This window comes from Branchiostoma lanceolatum, chromosome 5 (assembly GCF_035083965.1).
Source record: "Branchiostoma lanceolatum isolate klBraLanc5 chromosome 5, klBraLanc5.hap2, whole genome shotgun sequence".
NCBI classification, from domain to species: Eukaryota; Metazoa; Chordata; class Leptocardii; order Amphioxiformes; family Branchiostomatidae; genus Branchiostoma; species Branchiostoma lanceolatum.
Genome location: NC_089726.1, coordinates 19,534,724 through 19,551,566, shown reverse-complemented (window position 1 = coordinate 19,551,566; position 16,843 = coordinate 19,534,724). Strand labels below are relative to the sequence as shown.

General features: G+C 44.2%; 2 protein-coding genes across 3 annotated transcripts; one reads left to right on the top strand and one right to left on the bottom strand.

Annotated features, from left to right (window-relative positions):
• Window positions 1–20: 20 nt before the first annotated feature.
• LOC136435617 (uncharacterized) lies at window positions 21–9,576 on the top strand. Of its 2 annotated transcripts, none has more exons than XM_066429257.1 (6): window positions 21–123; window positions 1,995–2,169; window positions 2,673–4,946; window positions 5,454–5,614; window positions 6,525–6,660; window positions 7,476–9,576. In XM_066429257.1, the coding sequence occupies exons 1-6, from the start codon at window positions 71–73 to the stop codon at window positions 7,614–7,616; spliced, it is 2,940 nt and encodes a 979-aa protein (XP_066285354.1). In that variant the 5' UTR covers window positions 21–70; the 3' UTR covers window positions 7,617–9,576. The 2 variants fall into 2 exon arrangements, with proteins under 2 accessions (XP_066285354.1, XP_066285353.1); XM_066429256.1 differs by lacking the exon at window positions 21–123 and adding an exon at window positions 130–415.
• A 1,961-nt stretch (window positions 9,577–11,537) lies between these two features.
• LOC136435616 (uncharacterized) lies at window positions 11,538–16,843 on the bottom strand. Its single transcript, XM_066429255.1, has 4 exons — window positions 16,661–16,843; window positions 15,491–15,812; window positions 13,277–13,415; window positions 11,538–11,663 (listed from the first exon to the last, which is right to left on the bottom strand). The coding sequence occupies exons 2-3, from the start codon at window positions 15,804–15,806 to the stop codon at window positions 13,279–13,281; spliced, it is 453 nt and encodes a 150-aa protein (XP_066285352.1). The 5' UTR covers window positions 15,807–15,812; window positions 16,661–16,843; the 3' UTR covers window positions 11,538–11,663; window positions 13,277–13,278.

Sequence of the window (16,843 nt, the reverse complement as noted above, 5' to 3'; positions counted from 1 at the left end):
GCCAACACACCAGTGTCCAGTTTGTTTGACCAGCAGAATAACCTTACCTTTGACCCGGAAGTGAACGGATATGGCGGGAAACTTGCACACCCCGCGCTGCATCCTGGGGGTCCAGAAGTTTCGGTAAGCTCCTGAAGTTGGTGAACACATTTTTTTCTTCCACTCTTTCAAAGTTTTAGCAAAGATTTTGAACGATGGAAACAGCTCAGAGAGGTAGGGAACGTGGCAGGAACGTGGGGAAGAAGAGAGGGAAAGAGGCGAGCTCGAGGAAGGTTCGGGGAGCGGGGACAGCTGGTGTCCTTGGCGGTGGAAGAGGCAAGGACGCCGGCCGGGAGTGGAGTGGTGGCCCGGCGGGAGGGAGTGGTGGTCCCGACGGGGATATCGTTAGAGGCCACCCGGCGACAAAAATATCCGGGTAGCTGTCTTTTCTTTTGATGTAGAAGTGAGAGTAGAGAACGCCTGATATGGACGAGTGGGAAGAATTGAGAGAATGTGAGAAGTTGTGTTGGATGAGTAAAGCATGGTCACGGATTCAACTGATGCAAGAGATGGTTGCACATCAGCGTTTCTTTGACCAGATGACAAAGTAGTTCCTTGGAGCAACGGAAAAATTCCTTGGAGCAACGGAAAAAGAGATTTCTCTCAGTGCGTCCTTGGTGCAGTGATTCATAACATTGCTGTCCAGTAAAAGGAAGTTAAGAAGTTTTAAAGAAGGATTAGTGTCTTGTGGTATAAGGGCTGAAATGCTGTATTGCAGTCTGTCTCTGAGATCTTGGGTATTAGTGTATTGGTAATCTCCAAGCAGATGTTGGGGTAGAAAATTGTCATGTTATCTGACTGGCCAGACTACTCTAACAGCCACTACACCAACTGTTATACCTGTCATACAGTAGGAAAATTAATCGACCACCGAGTTTGAACGCTCTAAATGGCATTTTTCGCAGTAAGACATTCAGCGTTCGCTCAATCATCGCACAGTTTTCGAGATCGGCTGATGTTCGCTGGTCCCTTAGGCCTGTAAAATGTGATGGGGTAGATTTTCAAGTGAAAAATATACTTGGGTCTTTAAAGGGACGTATAATTGTAATCGGAACATAAAACAAAATTCACTGTTTTGGGTTATTTTTCCACATCATAAGTTTGAATCTATCTTATTACACTGGGGGGCCCAGAAATAATATGCAAATTAGCAAGATTGGTGGAAATGTGACAAAATACCGGGAATATGTTGGAAATAAGTTACAAATAAGTTACAAATGTGAATCTGAGTGTAGATTTTTCAAATTCTGAATATTTGTAGTTTTCGCCTACTGAATTCTACAATACGTCCCTTTAAAGCTTGTTTTTAATAGGAGACTTTCTGGTGATCAACAAATACGACCGGGGCTTGTTAACTGGGTGTTGGTCATTAGGAAAGCCCTGCCAGTCAGAAAACATTTTGGTTCTCCACCTCACCAATGTCAATCTCACTGCTTGTGTATTGGGACCTTGTTGTACATTAAACAAAGAAGAACTTGTAAGCGAACTCCTGCTCTGGGTACCAACTCATGGGCACTCCTGTGTCGGGCGACCCCGACGGACCTACATAGACAAACTTGCTGGGGATGTAGGGGTGAGGTCTGAAGATCTAGACCAACTAATGGCGGACCGTAACGCCTGGAGGGAGAGAGCAACCTTAGTCCGGGCAAGCCACCCGATATGATAATGTTGATGTTAGACATTATGTTGTCTTGTGTTATCATATAATATGCTTATGAAGGGAGTTGCCAACGCCCTGAAGCACCTTCTTTTATACTCAAGTTTCTCAACTGTCATGGGCTAATAAAAAAATGTATTTAATCTAATGAATGGCTTTAACGACAAAGGGTACAAGAAGTTTTTTTAAGCCAGCAAGATATATATAGTTGGTTCTTTTTTTCCAAAAGACACTGCCGACAAAATGACTTAGTAACATAGAATGTAACAAAATAATTGATCCAATTTTTACCCTACAGCCTACCCGCAAGGATAGCTGATGCTGTAGTGAGTGACGACTGGGAGGCGGAGCTTCAAGAAGTACCTCCGCCAATCACTGACAAATGTGCGGAGCTTCAGAAAGCACCTTCACCAATCACTGACAAGGGGGCAGAGCTTGAAGAAACACCTTCTCCAGCATGTGACAAGACAGAGGTACAGTTTGATACCATTAAGCCGGCGTCACAATTCATGCGAGCGTCGGCTGAATTTGTAGATCGCCTGAAGCTCGCCGAATTTCAAAATCGTCCGAGCGTCAACCATGTTTTCCAATGAAAATCCCGGGTGACGTCCGTCGAACACTTATAGCTAAAAATCCCCCATGGGATGGTACCATCTCTTGGACATGGATGAAGTCAGAATCGACTAACCTTGTAAAAGGCCAATATTTGGATCAACTTTGATTTCTGAAAATCGCCTGCACATGGGTTCGCCCTTAGTAATAGCCTCCGGCTAGTTTGGCAACCCTGGCATGTACATGCTGAACCAATAGATGAATAAAAGAAGAGTAGGGTTGACCTGGTGTGATTGGCCAATAACGTGAGCTGTAACAATCCTGCATCATGTTTCCAGCCATCTAAAAAGCATTACGTATGGTCTCAAGTATGATTCTTCTAGTTGGACCTGCTTGACCTTTTTTTAATGTTATGTCCTTCCAGGTCAAACAAGATAAATCTCACTCAGGAGTATCCCATAGTGTCAGGCTGACTCGACGCAAGCAGAAGAAAACAGGGAAAACAGAAAAGCCAAAAAGCACCCAGACTTTTCTGCCGGTTCACATAGATGAACCCCCAAAAGTCGGACCACTTAAAGTAGACAGGGTCCGAAGTGCTGTTACAGCCACCGCGAAACATCCCAAGGAAAAGGTGCGTTCACAGACAGACCCCACCGACGAAAACAAAAACATGATCGAAGTCCAGAAGGCACATTCGGGGGACGCCCAAACGACGGCGAAGAAGCATACATCCAGTCCAGCCGACAGCGTCTTGAGTAGGATACTGTCTCCGAAACCTAAAGCGAAATCAGCAGACAGAATGAAGATACCTTCCACGCAGTCTAAAGATCCAGCAACGAAACAGGAGGAAACCAAGGAGACTGGAAAATATAACTGGTGGAGTGACAAAGATACCGACAAGGAAGACAGAGAGGTTAGTAAAGATACAGAGGAAAATGCACGGGTAGATACCAAGCAGAAAACTGAGAAAGAATATATTCAGGGAGGTGCGTCTTCGTCACAAGTGTTTAAGAGAAAGGAGCATGAGGATCGTACACAGATGCCGCCACCCCCTCTCCCCGACACGCCCATATCTTGTCAGGGGAAGAGGAAGAAACCGAAGAGAAAAGCCACACCCATGCCGCCGAGAACGCTGGGCTTCAAGACACGGCAAGAGGATGAGTTAGAGGGGACGACGAGAAGTGTCAGTGCGCCGAGTAGTAGGGTACCCTCCCCGAATCTTCTGAGACGCCCGTCGGAAGGGTTCCACCCCCCTCGGCCGGAAAGCCCCTCCTGGGAAGACTACAGGAAAGAGTGTTTTGATGAGAGCGAGTCCGAGACTTCATCTTTAGAGCATAACCTGAGCCTTGCGTCGCAGGAGGAGCTGGAGGTCGGACGCTACGGTGACGACGAAGAAGAAGCCAACTCCGACCCGCACTCAGAGAAACACGGTCCAAACGGCAGTGACGTACAGAGTATCTTTTTGCCAAATTTGCTGCCCGCATTTCACGGTGATGCTAACCCAGCTCAAGTTCAAGGTTCAAGCTTTTCTCTGGGCGGGCCGCCGGGATTGCGTCGCGAGCAGTCTCGGTCCCTGCAGGTGTCGACGTGTGAAGACGGCGCCGTGCAGAACCACGAGACGGCGCACCTCCCCCCACACTTGATGCAGAAAGCCAAGGAACTCCACCGACAGTCTATCCACTACCAGCACTTATCCCATCACCACTACAACTTCTCCCTTCACCTGCTCCACAAGTCTCTAATGCTGAACAGCGAGTACCTGAACATCGTCGGCGGGAGTGCAACCAGCCCCCCTCCACTCTCCCCTGCCCGGCCAGGCACCTACGGACCGGTCTTCCCCTACCCCCCACCCCAGGCAGATCTCTCCCCACAGTACCCTCCCCCAATGCCCCCTCCCCCCTCCGTGGTGCTACAAGGGGCGGGGCAGCCTCCTGCGTTCTTCAGGGAAAGTTCTTCACCATTCGGGTCATACCACGTGCCTGTTGAACAGCATGGTAACCATTGGTATCCTCCGCATTCGCCAGAATCCATGCAGCAGTCAATGGAGGTCAAAGGCACGTCATTCGGTAACGCAAATACCTTGGTGCCACCCGGACATTTCGAAATTCCGCCGCGAATGTGGAAGAAATCGGCAAGCGCCGACGCGGGTGCGTCGGGGAAGTACGTTATTCCAGCTTACCGTCCGGGGACCGCGAAGTGGAAAGTCGAGCAGGACACCTCGGACGAAACCTCGAGCAGCGTGACGTCTCCGCCGTACAAAAGAAAGATGGTGGCCAGCTGGCCGTCCATGCTGGAAGTGTCGTACGTGTGGCAGGTCGGCGTGAGAGACGCCGGCTACGTCGACACCCACTGCCACATCGACTACCTCTTTGAAAGGATGTCGTTCCGCGAGTCCTTCCAAGCGTTTATGAGTAAGGCGAACTTCCCGCCCAACTTTGAGGGCTGCGTGGCGGTCTTCTGCGACCCCAAGTCGTGGGGACCAGACGGATTCTGGAGAAGACTACTCCAAGAGAACGATAACGTCTGGGGTGCGTTTGGATGCCATCCTCACAGCGCTAAACTGTACAGCATGGTATGGGAGGAGAACCTACTGAACTGCCTGAAGCACGAGAAGGCGATAGCGTTCGGCGAGATCGGACTGGACAACTCCAAGGATTTCTCACCCCCTGCCATTCAGAGACAGGTGTTTATAAGACAGGTGAGAGGACCCATATCATTGTTACTTGTGTTTATCTAAGACTTTAAAAGAGTTTAGGTCACATCATCTTGTGGTCACAGAATGTTTCAATCGTAAGTCAGATTTGAATTTTAACTGTAAAATGGACTGAAATTGCAATTTTCGATAACTGATAAAAAGGAAAAACATCAGATTTTTTTGGGTCTTAAAATCTAAACAATGTACATGAACTATCCAAATTTTTTATTGCAGCTTGTTTTGGACTTCATTAGCAAAGACAACTTACAGAGCATACTGTATTGCGGTTAGTAATTTTAGCAGTTGGGGGGAAAGGGAGTACAGTTGTAGTTAACAGCCCTTAATTTTAACGGTAGGAACAAACATGACTGTCTCAAATGTTAGTGATCAAATACTTTTGATGATAACATTTTAGCGGTTGACTAGTGACCGTTAAGATAGCTAAAATTACTGTAAACAAATAAGGAATTACAGAAAAATTGGTAACCACGCTGTACTGCCCCCTTGCAGTTGCACCTTGCCCTGCAGGTGAAGAAACCGTTGGTGCTCCACTGTCGCCAGGCCGACAGCGAAATGCTGGAGATCATGCAGGACCTGGTACCACGGGATTACATCATCCATCGCCACTGCTTCACCGAGAGTTTCGCCGTCGCACAGCGGTGGATGGAAGAGTAAGTACTCTTCTACAGTTACAGAAATCTTTGGTTGCTGTACTGTAAATGGATTTCGCATGGTTTTAATCTTGCAGTAGGGAGAAAATGAAGTGTTTGCAGTGGTTTTAAGTTCGCGTTTGAGACAATAGTAGACAGGGGGATAGGAGGGCAAAACTTTCGCAGTTCACGGCGTAGAGCTTCCCGCGAAAAACCGCCAACATAAGACTACCGTGAACATTTCTGCATTTACAGTAATTTGTAAATCTGAAATTATTTGCGGCATTTTTATTTTCGCGGTGAATTCTCCTTGCAAAAATCATGATGACACGGGGAAAACATGTGCTGTTTTGCCACAACAATTTTATTTGTTGCTTCTCAGATTTGCCTCTTCTATTTTTCCCAAATCACAAAACAAAACACCACACCTCTCATTCAGGATATTGTTAGTATACTCAGTATAAATCTTCTTAAAGCCATTCAACAATTTTCCAGTATAGCAAAATGCCCTTAATGCCTTTATTCAGGTTTTGTCTGCCAATGTTATTATATTCAATGTTCATATTTTGAATGAATGACAGAAGTACATACATTGTATATAAAAACTGTACTTTAATAATTTTCAACAAACAGGTGCATCAACTGTACAGTTAGAGTACCGGGATGAGTTGGATGTTTGCCGTAGAGTGTTTGTTTGCTTTTTTCAAGCGGAAACTTGATTAGTCATTATGAAACTATTCTTTATGTTTTTGCCAAATTTTCATTTTTTTGCCCTGTTGCTCCATATTTTTTCTGAAAAAATCAGAGAACCAACTAATTGAATTGATGTAGCCTTATGTTACCAAATGAGAGATATGAATTTCAGCTACAGCTGTCACAGAAAAATATCTACCAGTCAGTTTTGAGTGCTTGTTCCTTCCTCTTGTTGCAGGTACCCCAACATGTACCTGGGCATCACTGCGCTTGTGACCTTCCCGACCACTCGAACCCTTCAGGACGCCGTGCGACGAATCCCGCTCGACAGGCTCCTCTTGGAGACAGACGCCCCCTACTTTGTACCTAGGCAGGTCAGTACTGCAGCTGTTAGTTTGTTTGGTATTTTGGTTACATCATCGAAATCTGAATTGCATGACCTATTAGGTGCCACATGGTTTAACACAGCAGATCTGTAATTGAGTTGTGCTGCAGCTGGGAGTGGGTGCAGCTGTGCTGCAGCTGGGAGTGGGTGCAGCAGGTAGCAGCAAACAAACGGCGGGGCTATGGCATCAGTCTATTTACACTAGGCGCGTGAAACTAAAAGATTTCACCATGTAGCTTATTTTTGTGGCGCTTTTGAGCACTTTTGATAAGAAATCCGCACGCAAATGTGGTAAACAGTGGCATTAAATCAATAAATGTCAATTTCATAAAGATTACAGCAGCTAGAATATTTCTAGTTTTCAAGCCTCATAAAATGTTCTGGGTGCCTTTAACCCTTTTGAAGTGTGTCTCCCCTGATTGTTGTGTTTCATGTTAAATGTTGTGTTTCACCTTCCATCAGCCTGCAAATAGCCAAATGGTAGGCTAGGATCTAATAATTCTATCAGGGACCAGATTGCAACTTTACTGCATAGACACCATATACTACTCACTTTAGCCTTCAAAACACATACAAACATGTATACATGTGTAACGAATGTTTTTTTCTGGCCGAAAAGTTGGTTAACCTTCTCCCTGCTGTCTAACTCCATAACAAATACAAATTTGGTGTCAAAAGTCTACCTTTAGTACCAGGCTTTAATTCTCGATTCAATTCTCAATTCTTTATTCAAATACCAACCTTGCAGACATACAAACGTTAGCCCGGATGGCCTTTTGATTAAACCTTGTGTGTAAATTCCAGATTCCCCAAGGCAAGGTGACGTGTTCCCATCCAGCCATGGCGGTGTGCGTTGCCGAGAAGATAGCGGAACTGAAGTCCATCCCGCTTGGCGAGGTTCTCGCGCAAGTCCGAGAGAACACTCGAGCTGTGTACGGCATCTAGACCGGACCACTCGACCTGTATACGGCATCTAGACAAAAAACACTCGAACTGTATCATCTAGACTGGAGCACTCGATCTGTATACGGCATCTAGACTGGACCACTCAAACTGTATACGGCATCTAGACTGGACCACTCGATCTGTATACGGCATCTAGACTGGAACACTCGGCCTGTATACGGCATCTAGACTGGAACCCTCGATCTGTATACGGCATCTAGACTGGAACACTCAATCTGTATACGGCATCTAGACTGGACCACTTGATCTGTATACGGCATCTAGACTGGACCACTTGATCTGTATACGGCATCTAGACTGGACCACTCGATCTGTATACGGCATCTAGACTGGAACACTCAAACTGTTTACGGCATCTAGACTGGAACACTCAAACTGTATCATCTAGACTGGACCACTCGATCTGTATACGGCATCTAGACTGGAACACTCAATCTGTATACGGCATCTAGACTGGAACACTCAATCTGTATACGGCATCTAGACTGGACCACTTGATCTGTATACGGCATCTAGACTGGAACACTCAAACTGTATACGGCATCTAGACTGGAACACACGGACTGTATACGGCATCTAGACTGGAACACTCAAACTAGTACTGTATGCGGCATCTAGACAGTCCATTCTCAGTTCTTCACGCCACGCAAACACGTTTTCGTTTGTGGCACAGTGGTTAGCAATGATTTAGAGCTAGCTTGGTTTTCATATGGAGTACTCCATGATTCTGGTGTATCTCTTTTGTCAGACAAATGACCTTGAAGACATCTATAGAGTGCTTAAGGTTAAAGCTCTAAGATACCGGTGTACCACTTTCAGACTGAAGCATAAAGATACCCTTGGAGTGGTTAAGGTTGAAGCTATAGACATGAATAAAGTGTCATTGAAGACTTTGGAAGGAACTAGAGAAGAGTTGTTCTTGGTGTTAACTTGAAACAACTTCTCTCCATGGATGAAGGCATGTATGTAGTTGACAGTACATGTATATGTAGTTGACAGTACATGTATGTAGTTGACTGTACATTTATGTAGTTGACAGTAGATGTATAAAGTTGACAGTATGTAGTTGACAGTACATGTATATGTAGTTGACAGTACATGTATGTAGTTGACAGTACATTATGTAGTTGACAGTACATGTATGTAGTTGACAGTACATGTATGTAGTTGACAGTACATGTATATGATGTTGACAGTACATGTATGTAGTTGGCAGTACAATTGTATGTAGTTGGCAGTACAGTTATGTAATTGACAGTATATAGTTGAGTTGACAGTACATGTATGTAGTTGACAGTACATGATTGTATGCTGCAGACATGGTATTACCTACTAGTATCATGAACATTTCGATGATGAAGTTGCTCTCTTTCATAAGCAATAGCGTTAACTAGTCTCCTTCAACATAGTACTGTACATAGGGCAATCATAATATTTACAGTACGATTCCAGTCACATGTACAAAACATTATAGCATTCCATATTCTCTTTGGACATTAGAAAAATAAGTCTCATCATTCGAAAATGTACCCTCACCAATGTAGGGTAATTGTTACCTTTGCGAAGGAGCTTCACCTCCTACATACGTGGGTATTGCAGTTGTCTGGATATGTTTATGCATGTTTGCAGTTGTAACTTCAGATCCCTTTGATGCATTTGTTTTTCGATTTTGGCATGTTGGTACATAGTGAGGTCCCGATGTTGCCTGCCTATTTTGGGTACCGTAGAAGTATTTTATCTACAGCTAATGAGCTATCTAAAACTCTCCTTTTGTTAAAGGCACCGTTTATCGTGTGTATTATTCATTTCCAGTCGCTACAGCAACTCGCTGCAGCGCAAAGACGCCACCGTTACTCCACTGGATAAATTAGGACTACAACTGAGCGGCCAACTTTGTGATATGGATGCTGATTGGTCCAATAAAATAAACTGACAAATCGGTGTTTGACTGATATTTTTTCTGTGGGAATATAACACTAAGTAACTTGTGTGAATCCCTGTGGTAAGTGTTCAATGATTGGATCAGAGATGACTGACTCAGACCAATAGGTAAGTCCAATGGATTTCTAGATTGCTTCTTTTTTCTAATCTTTATTCTGATAGGCTCAGTTTACCACTGTGATTTATTTCGTATTTTACTAATCATGCGTTATTTTCTCATCATTGCGAGTCTTGTTGCTACACAATGCCCTTTCCGCTAGATGTTTATAACAGTAAAACACACACGCCCGTGTACCTCATTAATTCAGCTTCTTTCACGGTCATGTTTTAGCACCCTCTATCTTTCAGCCTTCTAACTGCAGCACTGTGAACTATGCACCGTCGCAAGAATAGGATACAACAAGCAGGTTCTGTTGAGCCTTCGGTAAACCAAATCAAAATGGCATATCGGAAATGGGACACGTACTGCATCCGGGTTAAAATACTTTTAAAACCCGATGGTGGGTAAAGAGTTTCCTCACATGAAAGGAATATCCGTAACAGCAAGGAAAAAACCTCCTTGGTAACAGTAACACTCACAGCATATATAAAACCTCCTTGCTCATAGGAAACACACATTTACAATAGTGGTACATTGGAAATGATTGGATCAAGGCCCAAGTGGAGTTGGAAGGTTACCAGCGACATTTTGACACCTCCAAAAGATTAGTTATAGCACTATACGACCGTTCGTTTAAGACACCTTTTATCGTGTCATAAATTGCAAGTCGCTTCTTGAATTCACCGCGGTAAAAGGATGCCACTAGCGGAATAGAGTAGAACTGCAACTAAGCCGTCTACTTTGTTATGTCGATGCTGATTGGTCCAATAAAACAAATTGACCAATCGGTGTAGACTTAATGCTTGGTCTGCAGGAATATAACACTAAGTAACCCGTATGTAGCCCTTTGCTGAATGATGGCCAATGAGTAAGACCAATGGATTTCTAATCATAATCACAACCATTAGATTTGTCTAATATCTCATTTGATTGGTTAAATTTGGCATTGCCTCTGGTCAAGTCTACGATGCTGGAGCGTTTATTTCCTTAGCTGCTAGAGGTCGCTCTTAAATATCCAATGTAAAATCGTATTGGAAATATCACTGTGGTGCCATTGTTTTTTAATCCGCTTGGTGACGCACTTGACACGCAGCGAAGAATCGGCGATCATCGATTGTCGCCCGTATTTTGTCTGCCCAACAATTCATGGGGTTTATCGATACTATTAGGACTTGGACCTCCTGAAAAATGCATTTAGCTATAGGTCGCAGAGACCCAGTGACTTTGACTAAACTTAGAACCCTAACCTTCTCTAGCCCTCAACCTACCCTCCAAGCAGAGGTGTGGCGCCGGCTTGTTTATGACGTCATTTCATGCGTTTTTGTCGGGCTTTCTATATAAAACATGACAACATAGAAAGCCCGACAAAAAGGCCTTAAACACGTCAACAACAAGCCGGAGCCAAACCTCTGCTTGGAGAATACCCTAAACCTACTGTAACCCTAACACAGTACCACAAGGAGCAGAAATTTGGCGCGACATCGGTATTTCAAGTACTTAGCATAATGATGCATAAGGAAGAGAGGACACCAAGTGTGCTGGAATAGTATTCATTTCTTTAGTTCCCTTTTAACTTACATAAGCTACTCGAAAATATATCGTGTTTCACCTCCATTGAGGATGACTTCTTTGCCTTTCAGCGGAGACGTTCAGTTATTATCCTAATATGAGATACATACATGTGACAATAACCTTCCATGTTCTTCCCAAATATCATATCTAGTTGAAATTGTGATGTCGTTACAAAATACAGGCCATTCATTCAGAATGTGTCGTGACCAAGTGAGGGCAAAAATGCGGGTAAGGAATTTTGGGTTTTAAAAGAATATCATTGCAACATTTTTTTTTCATCAAACTAGTTTCAATACAAATCTCAAGTTTGTTTCACGACGAAGCAGTCAACACGTCCGTTTGATGTGATGCATTCTTTGGTCTTCCTGTTGTCTTTAGATCACAAGGTTCCTCAATTGATAGACGGTATTCTCCTGAGAAGGACAGAAAATAGTATTGTTAGAAGACAAAGAATGTAGAAGTTTGGGGTATTCACATGTTGCAAATGTGCAATGGTCGAGTGGGTAGAGTGTTCGCCTTGCATACGGTAGGTCGTGAGTTCGATCCCCGGCCGGGTCATACCAAAGACTCTAAAAATGGTACATACTGCTTTCTCTGCTTAGCACTCAGCATGAATTTGGGAAAGAGTATGGTAGTTTAGCACACATCACTATCAGTGGACTATCCTCCTGCTGTAGTGATTGCACAAAGTTGTGTGGCCCAAGGCTGCCGAAACGGAGATGCCTCCTTATGCACCGTCTGGTGCGGGGAGGACTTTAACTTTAACATGTTGCAAAAGGCAGACTCACATAAGCTAGCCCTTCAATGACTAGCAGCTCTTCCACTGGTCAGGACCCTAGAAGCTTGATGGCCAACACTACGCCCTAATCCTGTTATTAATCTATGTATACATATACATGTAAATGCAATGGACTTTGTCAAACATGTAGGCTGCCATGCTGTTATGACTGATTTATAATAATTGGTCCATCTGCATTGCTGCCTTGACCCCCCCCCCCCCCCCAACGACCCGGAGGTCAAGGGACTAGGTAGGTAGGTAAAGAATCCGGGGATCCTAATGGATGTATGGACTGATTTTCTTCGTCATAATGAATCCTGAGCTCCTATTGGATTTATTTTCATACTTAAACGAAGAACCCTGAGCTCTTATTGGTGCTTGTCCTTTTGGAAATCACTAAAGCCCCCCCCCCCTTTCCTCTCTCACTGGACACGCGGCACGCTGGCGGCGTCGCTGCGGCCGATCGAATTGACAAACCAGTCAACGAATTTCGTCGACAAAAAACAATGTTTTTAAGCTTTGTGTGTTTTGTTGTCCTATTAGTCCTACTTGTACGTTCTGTCACTTCTGAATGATATTTCCATTATAAAGTCAACAGTCAACACAAATCCAGTTTAGGACGTAGGAACGCCGCAAGCGTGCCGCGGGTTCAGTGAGAGGGGGGCTTCAGTCACATGGCTAAGGAGTAAACGACTACAAACTCTGTTGGGAGGGACTCGAGCTTCATAAAGACCTGGACAGCAAAAGTCTGTGTTACACAGACTACCTTAACTCGACCATCGTCATGTATGCCTTGCCGTTGCTTGTTGACTATCGTTGACTCGTTGTCATTGCTTATCACCAAATTACAGTGTGATAACCATTTGATAGTTATGTTTGTGAATGTTAATCATTTCAGATAATTGAAGAACAAAATTTAATTCAATCTATACTTTATCATACCGTAAATGCATTTAAGTTTGCGTAGTTTTTATTTCGCGCTAAGGCAAACTAGGAGTGTTTGCGGTGGTTTTGAGTTTGCGGCAGTGCTATAGTCACACGCTGCTACAGTATTGGAAAAAAAACAAGCAACGGCAAGTCATGCATGACGATGGTCCAGTTAAGGTAGCCAGTGTAACACAGACTCTCGCTGTCCAGGGCTCTATGGAGCTCGAGCCCCTCCCAACAGAGTTTCTAGTCGTTCCGCAAATATTTCTGCATTTACAGTACAGTATTCTTCATTTGATATATAGAGTTAGTTTTCGGTACCTTTATTTTCCTTCCGTCGCTCCTGTAGCAGTAGGCGACCGGCTGACGTTGTGTTGTGCCACCCTGTCCGTCGCCTCCTCCCGCCGAAGAAAACCCAGGATCAGCTGACGGTACCTGTTTACCACGTTTCGGAGTTGGCCTGGAAAAAAATGTGAAAATTATATCAAATTATAAATTTTCGGTCTCAGTACAATCATGGAGCATTTTGAAACTTTTTTCTTCTTCTTGAAAACTTTTCGAAATAAGCAGAATTATACCAGCAACATGTATTGTTATCTCCATGAAATTGGATATATAGTTTTGGGTGTGTCTGTCTGTCTGTCTGTCTGTCTGTGTGTTTGTGTTTACCCACTACTGACTGTAGTCAGCATAACTCAATAACCTCTTGATGGATTACGATGATATTTGGTATGTGGGTAGGTGTTGTGAAGCCGAAATTCAAGGTCAATTTTGGACCCCTGGTATATGACCTTGATACTGCAGCAGAAATTCCATTTTTGTATCTTTTGACCTAGACGTGCTATGGTCTTGACTTTTTGGTGGCAGATAACTTGTGATGTAATGAAGACGTGGTGTAGGTTTGGGCCCCCTAGCAGCTTGTTCTCTTAGTAGTGCGAATCAAAATGAGATACGCCAATCTGTTCCATATACTAAGTGTATACGAAAAATCAAACAGGAAGTCTTTGAGCTCGAGTATTTCTTATGAATACAATCTCCAGAATCAGTAGAAAAATAAGATACATTTAGTCTTCAAACAACCACAAGTCATTTCTGGTAAAAACAAAAGGAAACTCCAGGCAGATGTAAGGATCCGGCTCAGTGTTTGGGGTGTGTTTTTGCAACATTTTGTACAACTGTCTATCATTGTAAGTCTAGGAAGGAGTATAATGTTTTAAAAGGTTGACTAGAAAGATGTACTTAAAGTTCCAAAAGCACGTCAAAACACAAAGACAAAGTTGACTCCTTACATCTGCTTAGAGATAATGGAAAATACTGGCTGGACCAATGACTTACTGTGTGACATTTCTGTTTCGGATGTGGCGGCAGGGGCTGAGATTATGGAAAATACTGGCTGGACCAATGACTTACTTCGTGACATTTCTGTTTCGGATGTGGCGGCAGGGGCTGAGATTATGGAAAATACTGGCTGGACCAATGACTTACTTTGTGACATTACTGTTTCGGATATGGCGACAGGGGCTGAGATTATGGAAAATACCGGCTGGACCAATGAATTACTTTGTGACATTTCTGTTTCGGATGTGGCGGCAGGGGCTGAGATTATGGAAAATACTGGCTGGACCAATGACTTACTTTGTGACATTTCTGTTTCGGATGTGGCGGCAGGGGCTGAGATTATGGAAAATACTGACTGGACCAATGACTTACTTTGTGACATTTCTGTTTCGGATATGGCGGCAGGGGCTGAGATTATGGAAAATACTGGCTTGACCAATGAATTACTTTGTGACATTTCCGTTTCGGATGTGGCGGCAGGGGCTGAGATTATGGAAAATACTGACTGGACCAATGACTTACTTTGTGACATTTCTGTTTCGGATGTGGCGGCAGGGGCTGAGATTATGGAAAATACTGGCTGGACCAATGAATTACTTTGTCACATTTCTGTTTCGGATATGGCGGCAGGGGCTGAGATTATGGAAAATACTGGCTGGACCAATGACTTACTTCGTGACATTTCTGTTTCGGATGTGGCGGCAGGGGCTGAGATTATGGAAAATACTGGCTGGACCAATGACTTACTTTGTGACATTTCTGTTTCGGATATGGCGGCAGGGGCTGAGATTATGGAAAATATCGGCTGGACCAATGACTTACTTTGTGACATTTCTGTTTCGGATGCGGCGGCAGGGGCTGAGATTATGGAAAATACCGGCTGGACCAATGACTTACTTTGTCACATTTCTGTTTCGGATATGGCGGCAGGGGCTGAGATTGTGGAAAATACTGGCTGGACCAATGACTTACTGTGTGACATTTCTGTTTCGGATGTGGCGTCAGGGGCTGAGATTGTGGAAAATACTGGCTGGACCAATGACTTACTTTGTGACATTTCTGGTTCGGATGTGGCGGCAGGGGCTGAGATTATGGAAAATACCGGCTGGACCAATGACTTACTTTGTGACATTTCTGTTTCTGATGTGGCGGCAGGGGCTGAGATTATGGAAAATACTGGCTGGACCAATGACTTACTTCGTGACATTTCTGTTTCGGATGTGGCGGCAGGGGCTGCCGTGGATCTTCTCTCCTGCGCGGCGGAGCTGCTTGAGGAGGTGTCGCCGAGGATCTCCACGATCAAGTGCCGGTAGCGGGACACCAGGTCGGCTATCGCGGCCTCCCAGTCCGCTCGCGGGGGCAGGGTGCGCCGACTGGGGTCCCCGGCGTCGTCGAAGATGTCGGGGTTGGTGGTAAAGCTGCTGCCGGCACTGGCAGGTTCGATGAGGAGAATCAAGATGGCGGACACGCAGACGACTGCGGCGGCGGTTTTTAGGGCGCCCATTTGTGACATGTGAATCTAAAGGGCAACAAACAAGACATTAATAACAACATCCAATTAAGTTCCATACGATACGGATGCGTTTTGGCACCCTCTTCTGGTACAGTACCGCGAATATCAATAAGGTCAGGTGCAATTAATGTACCAGTACTGTACACCAAAGTGTATAATGTTTTATTTTGTTACCTAAAACGTGTAATTTATGCAACAAATTAACTCATTGTTAAAATCAGCATCATTTTTTTATTTGAGATCCTTGGAAAAGTTGGGTTCACTGCAAAAGATACCAGTTGAAATAAACATTCTGTTATCCGTTTATCGTTCGTCATTGGAGACCACTTCATCAAAGAGTACAGATACAGGTACAATGCCGTAAAAAAGAAATTTTGCCATTGTCTTCCCTTTTTATCAGGACTTCTTCTAGGCCCTACAATTTCGCGTCTTCCGTGAAATTCTATCACATGAGAGAATCTTTAAAAAGTGCTTCTTGGTCAGAGCTGAAAACTCGAATTCTTTGAACATATCAATAGATATCGATAGCTCTAAAATCTTGATGGAACGAGATCACGGGATAAAGAATTGCTGTGGCATCTATGAATTGGTGGACATCCTTAGCATTGGACACACACACAGATACTCATAAATTTCATATTTACGGATATTCCTAGCCGACTAGTTCCGGACAGATTCTTCTGTAACTACTTTATTCCAAGGCCTCATCATTAGAGTTACTCCTTGGCCGATGTTGTTCGGCCCAAATTTCTCCGTATCTCGAAAATCCTACGCAGTAAAGGACATTACGATTGTCTTTGACCATTCGAATATTCATGTAAGTTGAAGAAAACTTAACGCCCAAAGCAACTCACCTTCTAGCGTCTGGAACTGTACGAACTATTGTGCGGTGTAGCAGCAGTCGAACTTCTTAACGTCCAAGCTTTCCGTGAAGACCGTGTTAAAGCCTATATCGAAAGAACACTTGGAGCAGATGAGAGCTTCTGGCGTTCCTTTGAGACCGTTTGGTGGCGGGAGAGAAACCGGGAGCGTTTAAA

What these genes read in the sequence shown, in the direction of transcription:
- LOC136435617 (XM_066429256.1), top strand. Translation starts at nt 195, where the DNA reads ATGGAAACAGCTCAGAGAGGTAGGGAACGTGGCAGGAACGTGGGGAAG. An exon ending in CCGGCGACAAAAATATCCGG is followed by an intron (nt 416 to 1,994) that starts GTAGCTGTCTTT and finishes TTTACCCTACAG; the next exon opens with CCTACCCGCAAGGATAGCTG. An exon ending in GCACAGCGGTGGATGGAAGA is followed by an intron (nt 5,615 to 6,524) that starts GTAAGTACTCTT and finishes CTCTTGTTGCAG; the next exon opens with GTACCCCAACATGTACCTGG.
- LOC136435616 (XM_066429255.1), bottom strand. Translation starts at nt 15,806, where the DNA reads ATGTCACAAATGGGCGCCCTAAAAACCGCCGCCGCAGTCGTCTGCGTG. An exon ending in CGAAACAGAAATGTCACGAA is followed by an intron (nt 13,416 to 15,490) that starts GTAAGTCATTGG and finishes ATTTTTTTCCAG; the next exon opens with GCCAACTCCGAAACGTGGTA.